We start from the raw sequence: 10260 nt of genomic DNA, 5'->3' as shown, positions 1-10260 counted from the left end.
CAAAACGTTTGACTTGAATAACACCATTCCAGGACGCTGGATATAAAGAGAAGGAGCAGAAGATCAACTCCAGACCTCTCTCCTTGCGATTTTTATCTATGAGGTTACGTAAAAAGGAGTGTTTTTACCCCTCTTATGCCTGACAACCTTGAAGATCTACGGCATCCGATTAAAGAAGCAGTGAATTCGTAGTGTAAGATACAATTGGTAAAATGTAAAAAATTGGGAAAACTAAAAATCCTACTGCAATTATTGAACACGGAAGAGAATCCAAAAAGGTTTTCTTCGCGATATTTGTTACCAAAATGGCCCCGAGATCCTTCTGCTTCATAGAGAAAACTGTCTCAGGAATAACTATCTCACCTCAAAACTGGTTATTTCTCTAAATTGAAAATGATTCAGATGATGATTTCATCTTCGTGCAAAATGCAAAACGTTTGACTTGAATAACACCATTCCAGGACGCGGGATATAAAGAGAAGGAGCAGAAGATCAACTCCAGGTCTCCAGACCTCTCTCCTTGCGATTTTTATCTATGAGGTTACGTAAAAAGGAGTGTTTTTACCCCTCTTATGCCTGACAACCTTGAAGATCTACGGCATCCAATTAAAGAAGCAGTGAATTCATAGCGTAAACTAAAAATCCTACTGCAATTATTGAACACGGAAGAGAATCACCAAAGGTTTTCTTCGCGATATTTGTTACCAAAATGGCCCCGAGATTTCATCCTCGTGCAAAATGCTAGACGTTTGACTTGAATAACACCATTCCAGGACGCTGGATATAAAGAGCAGAAGATCAATTCCAGGACTCGAGACCTCTCTCCTTGCGATTTTTATCTATGGGGTTACGTAAAAAGGCGTGTTTTTACCCCTCTTATGCCTGAAAACCTTGAAGATCTACGGTATCCAATTAATGAAGCAGTGAATTCGTCGTGTAAGATACGGTGCTCACGTTGAATGCATACCATAACTGTACACTTTTCCTTATCCACTAACGTTTCTATCTTTTGTAATTTGGAAGAAATAAATGTTTGCAATCTTTCTTTTGAATAACCCTGTATAACTTCTTTGAATTTAAAGTTATGATCCTCTTCACATTTTACCACACGAAATTGTAAAAAGTTACCAGAAATTACCAAAATTTTAAAAAAGCAACCAATATAAACAAAACTATTCAGGCCCAACCGAATTGACTTTTCCTATAACCTTTGGTTGACTAATTATTATTATCAACTTTTTTTCTTTGGAACAAGCGAAACAAATAAATCAAAGAGCAACACATTTAGAAGGCAATAATACAAAAATATTCATTAATGATTAAATATGTTCCAAAGTAAAAACGCTTTTCGCTTAGTGAATTCGTGTCTTATTTTAAATGCCTCACTACTCACACAATCCATTGTCACTTTTGAAATGTTGCTCCCGTTAAGGGAGTGCCACGAGGCTCTCTACTGGACCTCCTATTCTGCATGATTTATACGCACGGCCTATGAAATATTGCAAATGGCGTATCCAAACACCACCCGCCGCTAGATCTGAGAGCCGCTTCATATAGGGATGCGGATGCGCCGCCCCTGGCGTCACCCTGTACCAAAGTAACCGCGGGTATTTACATTTATGAATAATAAATATCTCATTTCAAAGCGAGATTGTGCTTTTTGAGTGGCACGAGTCTTCGTCTTCGTTACCGCAACCTGCAACTCCAACCCCTGCGAGGTCAACATTGAAGCATTCCCGCTGCAACAATTTAAATTCGATCCGGGTCCTTAAAAAAAGAAACGTTTTTGAGAATTAGGGCTGTCAGCGACCCGAGCGGCCCCTCGTTTCCCATTAATAATGCACGTTGCGTTCTGTTTATACGATCAAATGGACTCTAGGATAGTTAACATGGCGTCGTCAATAATTGATCGAAAGGGTCGAAATTGCGGTAATGTGTTTCCCTCAAGGTTAACGTGCCCAATCCGTTTGCCATCGGAAAATAATTCGATTTACATTAGCGTGTTGCTATGGGTTTTGAATCGGACCCGATTTTCCGCTAACATATACAGAGGGTTAAAACATAAAAAGTGTGTAGTTTTCTACATTCAGTAGTGTTTATGTTATTATTTAGTTGCAATTATATTCAAATTAATTATTTCATTAATTATTATTAAAACAACTGAGAAGACATTCATAGCACATTTGTCCCAATATTTTGTGGTTAATGACTTTTTAACCATCTGACTTTTGTTAATAGATTAATGTGAAATTATTCGCAGCCGCAACTGCTACTGGATAAAGTTGAAGTGACCGCGAGTGCTCTTCAGAAACGGTTTTCCTTAACAACTTAGTTTTAAACAATAAAAAAACTATGAAAATGGCGCTATCCCGCAGAAAGATATCACACTCTTGGAATTTGTTATTGATCCTACTCTTTCCTGCACGTCAGATTGATGAGCTTTGGTGAAAGACGTCGTATTGGAACCTTTTTCTAATAAAAGAGAACTCCACTACAAAACATAAGCGCGCGAGATACGTGACTGAGAGCTCGACATTCTAACCTCTCAAGACTAACCACAGACCACCGAACAAAACCATTATGCAACAAAAGACTCAGTTCAAAAATGCACAAATTCTAAGACGTGTCAATAAACAACGTGAATTGTTTAAACCAAGAAAAGGAAAATGATGGGGCATATCATGAGAACCAGAAATATCAGTTTCCACATCTGCTGATCGACGGAAAGTTCGAAGACAAGAGAGGAGTCGGAAGAAAGAAAATGTTTTGGCTGCGAAACATCGGGCAGTGGACACAGATCTACACGATCTGCAGTCGTTAATAGACACCGCAAGGAACAGCAGATGCAATTCAGAACGTTATAGCAAACATCCATTTGTGAATATGCTGTAGCAATTTTATTTATTTATTAGTAATAAAATTGACAATTTACTGACAACAAATAACATTAGTTGGGTAAATCGGTACGATAACGGTAGGTTTCAGTCGTATTCATTTACTCGTTTTTTTTTTTTAATTCACCTTTACGAAGTAACATACAAATGAGACACAATCACTTTTTTTAAACTATGTTTAAATACTCCGACCGTTTTCTCTTTAATTCATTAACATTCAATACAAAATCTTAAGTTAAACTCTTGTTCCATACTAGTCAATGCATTTTTTTTTATATTTAAATAGTTGTTTTACTGGAACATTAGTCTAAAACTCTCTAATAATTTCTTAGTCAAAAACCTGGCCAAATGGTGCCCTCACAAAGCGTGTACAATAATAAAAATGATACCACGATCTATAGCTCTCCGGAAATCAGCTGCCGTGCGCTGCTCTACACAGTAAGTTTGTTTTTTGTGCATTGGAAGAAAAAGAAGAAGAAGAAATAAACAAAAAAAAACGATTCTTGTGATTCTTAGTCAACACAGTTTCAAGTTTTTGGCATTGATATGGAAAAATGGTCCTGCGGTGGGTATTTTGTTAGGGGCTCGTTAAATGTTTTAATATCTACCAAAATACAACTCCTGTTAAGTGGCTCGCGACGTCAACGAATTATCAATATACGTGCATAATTCGATATTAATGAAATACCGCGTACAACAACGCAAATATTGGAATATCTCTGCCTATATTAGCAACTATAACCGGGGTCCAAAATATCCGTCCTAATGTAAATATTCGAATCTAATCACGCTCCGCCGTTGAATAAGCTTCCGTTTATTATCCCTTTGGCTAGAATCTGGAGGGGGGCGTCCTTCTGCCATATCAAGAAAAGAATTTACCACCCCAAACAACACGATCACTTCCATTATAACACAAACATTATTCAAGCACGAACGAGACAAATGCTTACAGCCACAATAGCTGCGAAGGCGTAAAGAAGTTTGAGAATTGCGTTTTCTTTTTTGTAACATTTAGAGTATTAATCGAAATAATATTCAACGTTTCTGATAGAAGGAAAACGCATCAGGGTCGTTCGGTGGTCTGTGTTGTTCATATTCTATGGTCTAGAGAGGTTAGAATGTGGGACTCTCGGCCTGGTATCTCCCGCCTGAACCTCATGACGCAGATTAAATAAAGGACTTGTAGTGGAGTTCCCTTTTATTATAAAAATCCTCCAATATGACATGGTGGCAGCTGTAAATGTGAAAAAAGTCTGTACAGTTGTGAAGGGGACGTAAGCAGATGCTGGACCAGGAAAACGCCAACGTTTTTCGACCAGGCACACACACAACAGGCGGTCAAATACCAGGTGCTGGTGATCAAACAGGCGCAGGAGGTGGTCAAGCTGGTAGCAGTAGCCAAGGAGGTAACATTGTACAAAGGAGTGGCGCCAACCGCGGTGCAGGTACTTCGACAATGTCAAACCAAGGTGTGCACGTGCAAGCTCCAGACAAATTCAATTTCCGGGAACCGGGAGATTGGACAACATGGAAAAGAAGGTTTGAAAGGTATCTAGCGGTAACTGGGCTTAATACCAAGCCAGACAAGGATAAAAACGACATATTGATTTATATCATGGGACCCGAAAGCGAAAGCACTATTTTGCAGTTCCCAAATCAAGAAAATACATTTCAAGAAACACTGGTTGGGTTCGATCATTACTTTTATCCCAAGAAGAATGTAATTTTTGAAAGGGCTCGTTTCAACAGGAGAAGGCAGCAGCCCGGGGAACCAGCGGAATCTTTCATTACAGATTTGCATGTTTTATCGGAACACTGAATTTGTTTGTTGGCTCTACAACCATGAAAAACGATTTTATAAGAGATCGAATTGTTGACGGTATTCTAGATCACAATCTCAGCGACAGATTGCAACTAAAATCAGATTTAAAATCAGAAGACGCAATTTTAAAGGTCAAGCAGGCGGAAATGCTTTCACGACAAAGTAACATTCCAAGGAATGGCGAAGGCATGGGGAAAGAGGTCTGTGCCTTGAACAAGAGAAAATATCGAGAAAGAAGAAAGCAACAACAAAGATGGATTTAAAGGATTAATGGTAAGATCTAATCAAAATTCAGACTCAATGTCACAGTGGTTTTGTAGGCTAGAAAATAGTGGGTTTTCAAATAAAATTAAGTTTTTGGTAGACTCGGGAGCCGATGTGACTTGCATGCCAGTAAATCTTTTTAAAAAATTAAAAACTCCTGAGGATGTCATATCGGGTCCAGATGGCCGATCTTTACATGTAATCGGTACCTTAAAGTTGGAAATCACATATCGAGACAAAAAATCTCAACTTCAAGTATATGTTTTAAAAAAATTGCAAACTCCTATTTTAGGCAGATCAGGAATAGTCGATCTAGAGATCTTAAAATTTACAGATCAGGTGAGTCTTCAAGAGATATTACCAGATGAGAAAACAAAAGTAGATGGCACCTCGTTTTGGCGCCATATGTACAGTTTCAAAACTTTAATAAAAAACCGGTCCAGGTACCAATCCCAGAAAAATCTAAAAGTGATGCGGAAGTTTGTGTTTCATCGCAGCCCGAAAATGAAGCTAGTGCGGTGTCGGAAAGTAAAACAGAACAAAGTGCGCCCATAGAACAGTCGGTAGCAAATAGACATTCATTGCGCCAACATGGCATGGCTAAAAGACTTTCTAATGTAATGTTATTTCATTTAAAAGGGGAAAGATGTTGCATCAGGGTTGTTCGGTGGTCTGTGGTGTTCATATTCTATGGTCCAGAGAGGTTAGAATGTAGAACTCTCGGCCTGGTATCTCGCGCGCTTATGTCTGAACCTCATGACGCAGATTAAATAAAGGACTTGTAGTGGAGTTCTCTTTTATTATAAGAAGCCTCCAATACGACAAAAACTATCTATTACAGAAGTAAATAACTGCGACATAAAAAAACTCATGGGGATACCCGCGAGTCATACACAGAAAATTCACATCTAGTCCTTACCAAGTGGTGCCATCTTAAGGAACATATTATTCACAATGGGACATATACACCAACAGTGATGGTCATTGTTCATCACTTTATTTTATTTCTTTCATGATTATTGTAATTAAATTTTAGAGTTCTAATTTTTTGTCATAATGAAAATGTAATATTTGGATATTACCCACCGTGTTCGGTAAAGCAATGGCGAACAATCTTTTGAATCGTCCAAGGAAAAAAACTCACAAGTTTATAATTAAATGCTCGTGACATCTGCTTAATAATAACGAAAAAAAAAACAATTATTACATTCAAAACTCTGTATTTTATAAATCAACAATATATTTGGGTCAACGATCGTACCACATCCGCAGTTTCATCTACGTTCCAATGTATCGCATTGTATTTTAAACACAAAGCGGATCCACCAGACCGTCGATAAACCAAACCTAACCAAAAAAATGCCAGAAAAAATATTAACATCGTCCAGAAATTAGTAAGATTAGTGATGGCAGCCACTCGAATCATAGAATAGAAATATTTCTACATCAACCATCTCAAGACCACACCGACAGCTAACGCCAATGCTGACTGGCCCAAAGAGGTGGCGGAGTTGCACAAGTCTTTCGTGCAGGTTTCGCATCCGTAGATTCGAGATGATTCCACCCCGATGACACTTGCGATCGCGTCACAGGGAGCCACCCCTTTATGATTGTTCGGTACGCAACCCCTGTAAGTCCTATTTAGCCCATTCTCAACTGAAACGAAAAATCTGGAATTTACTTACTTGCTAAACAACGTAAAGATCTAAACTGGTATAGCAAGCAATGTATTACAAAATAAAATTGAAAAAAACAACGAATTTTTGTATTTATATTCGATGTTAAATATTTATCAACATCGGGCAAAATGAACTGCTATATACAGGATGTTCCAGTAACATTACGAGGCGGAAGTATGACGATAATGGTAACACTTAGAGCTACAGGACAGACACTGGATAAAGTAAATAGAATAGGCAGAAAAGTATTTTGAAGTTCCTAAATAAGATATTTGAAGATATTTGCAAAAAAGCGCCTCTTTTAAGATTACACTAAATGATGAGATTATCTCTCCTTCTTCAGATGGGTGTAAATATTTTGGATTATGGTTTGATGGTGACTTGCGGTTTCCTAAGCATGTTGACTTGGTGTTACAAAAATCCTTCTATAAGTTGCGTTCCTAGACACACTTCGGTAACCTTCCAGAAATCTTTTAGCTATAACGCAGTTAAATTATTTAATGAAATACCTTATGCTATAAGGTCCCTCATTAGGCAAGCCCGTAACGTCAAAAATAAACCCCAGTTGGGACGCCTTGTACTGTGAGTCCCATTTTTGATTTTTTTTACAGCGTACCTCCGTTAATTGTAGTAAAACTACCGTGTTCTGACTACTTTTGTATCGCGAACACTACCATTAGTAAGAGGGCAATTTAATTTGTGAGTTTCGGAAGAAACTGACTACGCCACTGGATCCAACGTAAAAAGCCGTGTCAATTTCAGTTTTCACCTCATCGATACTTTAACGGATAACCGAGTTACAAAAGCATTATTCGTGCAGCGTACATCGATCTGTGAACGCACTATACGTCATTGGACACGAATACTCACAGCTGTATATCGTCTTCACGCACACGAACGGCGTGTGTTCATCGATACCGAGCCGGTAAAAGAAGTCCCACAATTTCCTCTTGAGATCAAAGATTTCCTCGTGCGTTTCCATTAACGCGCTTTCCCTGTCCGAAACATTCGATATATTTTCCCCCGGGAAACGCAATTTTTCGTTTCGGCTCGAATAGATTCCCGTTTTGTTAAACAACTCCCAGATTTTCCTTTTGATGTCGACGAACGACTCGTGGGTCGAGTTCGACGCATCGCCGTAATTGAACAGTTCGGATAGTTTCCGCCTGATGGCGGTCGCGTCGTCCTCTAACAACTCGACATCGTCCGGCTTGCCGTTTAGATGCGCAGTAGCTTCGAAATCTACGCCGTAGTCAAGTTCTGAAGCGGAAGACAGTCTTCCGAGTTGAAAGTCCCTGATACAATGGGAGACCGTACCGAGTGTCGCTTCGTAGGGGTCGGCACAATAGTTGTTGTTGCAGAGATAACATCTGGACACTGTCGAATCGGCTGAAAATGCGCAAACGCGCAAGTTTTTATTGTTTTATTTTTATTTGTAAATGAGTAATGATATCCTGGTCAGGATATTCTTCGTTTTTTAAATATATTTTTTGAGAAATAAATAGCAATTAATTTATGGGGAGCCAAATGTAAAAAAGAAGAAATATATAAGCTTGCATTTGTAGAAATTAGTAAGAAATGAGTGGTAATTACGTGTAATTAGTATTAGTATCATTATATTAGTATAGTATAATATACTAACATATTAAATAATTGCTGTGTCACTAGTGTTATTAGTAATTCTTTAGGTAATTAGGGGATTTAATGTGGTAATCAGTAGTACCAAACAGGTCTGACTCTAAAGATATAAGTAGAGAATTATATGGAACTTAGGTTTTGTAGAAATAGAAAAATTTTCTGTACTAGTGAGATTGAGGGATAATATATATATTCGAAAAGCCTACAAGGAAAATAAAAATTAAACAAAAATTTTGGGACTTATTTATGTAAAAATAAATTAACTTCTATTTATAATTATTAATTATTTATATAATTTAGTTTAATAAGTTACATTTTGGCAGACTTTTTGACTGTTATATTTGTGTTATATTTGACTGTTATATTTGTGATTTGAGTTTTGTTTCGATTGCACTTTTTTTTAATGTGTTTCAACTTTCATATTATTTTCTCTCTTGATGGTGTTATTTTTGTTATTGTCCTCGAAATGTGCGTTAATAAATAGAATATTCACTTACTTGTCCTTATTTATTTAATACAAGCAAATTCATTGCAATGGTAATATCAGTGGTACTTATAATAAATTAGTTGCAATTTAAGTGGTAATTTTTGAGAAAATATGTTCTGATTTTTAATAGAAGCAATACTAGAGTGTACCCAAATCCACTACTGAAATAATATAAGTTTAGTAGATAGCAAAATTAGATCATAGTAAAAAAAATTGCAATTAAGGAATATATAGAAACATTAAAAAACAATGTAATGCCAGATAGGAATTTGTTTATTAATAATAAGTTGTTTAACAAGTAAAAAATTTTTATAGTGATACGGTTTCAAGCAGAAAACAAAGGTAAACTCTAATATTTTTTTGCTAATTTTTGATTTATTTAGTATTAGCTACACATATATAAATGACCGTTCGTGTACGCATTTGTATCAGCAATCTAAAAGCTTATAAGTTATTGATCACACAAGCACACAAACTTTAACAAAAATAATATCCCATTCTACTCTTTTCGTATTAATTCTTAGAGCATTTTTCCTCCCCAATGGAAACATTTGTTCTTCTCTCAACTTACCAATATTTTTAATATTTTGAAACTTGTCTGGGTTATGTTTATGAAAAAATGTCTTTGGCTTTACTATCACTAGATTATATGAACTTGTTTTGGGTTTTTTCAAACTGAACTACTAAAAATAATAAACAACAAAATAATTGCTGCAAATAAAATAATACAATAAAACAAAATAATTACATCTAATTTGTAGTGAACATGAATGTTGGCAGAAATATTTTCAAAGCAAAAAATACTCTTCGCTCACCCTGCGTTGCTATGGATGCGGCCAAGAACACCAACACTGCCTGGTGGTTGATATTCCCCATTTCCTTCCCAAAAAATTAAACCTCTTCTGGGTGGAAGTCACGGAGTAACTACCATTTCGGGATTCGGACACCTTCACTTTTATCTCGTGGGCGTCGCCGTCATAGCGAACATCGGAAGTTACACTCGTATCTCGAAAATCAACAGCGCACCCCTCTAAGATTTTACGATCAACAGATACGTAAAACCCAACAATTACTCACTGCAACTTAAACAACTTGACATGAAAATGGAGATAAACAAACATTAACTGGTCCAGTTAACGGATCAAGGTCGGGCAGGCGCCGTTTTTGAGAGAAATTGGCGGCTTTTCAAGGAAAATCACCAACCAAATAATTAATTTTTTTTTTTAATTGAATACCTATATTTTATTATGCTATACCTAAAAAAATTATTATGAATTATTATTACTATTTAATAAATGCTGTTCTATCGTATTTCTTACTTAACATAACAAGTAAACTTCAAAATATCTCGTTTGTTGGTTGTAAATTAGAATGCATACTATTAAACTTGCAACATGTTTTTGTTATTATTTGACCGCACTGTTCGTGAAAAGCAAACAAATTCATCAAAATTTTTTTTGAGTAGTTCTGCCTTTC

General features: G+C 36.6%; 1 protein-coding gene across 1 annotated transcript; it reads right to left on the bottom strand.

Annotated features, from left to right (window-relative positions):
• Positions 1-6230: 6230 nt before the first annotated feature.
• On the bottom strand, positions 6231-9813 carry LOC132706536 (uncharacterized). Its single transcript, XM_060677914.1, has 3 exons — positions 9600-9813; positions 7530-8048; positions 6231-6636 (listed from the first exon to the last, which is right to left on the bottom strand). Exons 1-3 carry the CDS (start codon positions 9658-9660, stop codon positions 6422-6424), a joined length of 795 nt encoding a protein of 264 aa, XP_060533897.1. The 5' UTR covers positions 9661-9813; the 3' UTR covers positions 6231-6421.
• Positions 9814-10260: the final 447 nt, after the last annotated feature.

This window comes from Cylas formicarius, unplaced genomic scaffold (genome assembly GCF_029955315.1).
Source record: "Cylas formicarius isolate icCylForm1 unplaced genomic scaffold, icCylForm1.1 PGA_scaffold_8__14_contigs__length_24414737, whole genome shotgun sequence".
NCBI lineage: Eukaryota > Metazoa > Arthropoda > Insecta > Coleoptera > Brentidae > Cylas > Cylas formicarius.
The sequence above is the reverse complement of the archived record's forward strand: the minus strand, read 5'-3'. Positions and strand labels throughout refer to the sequence as shown.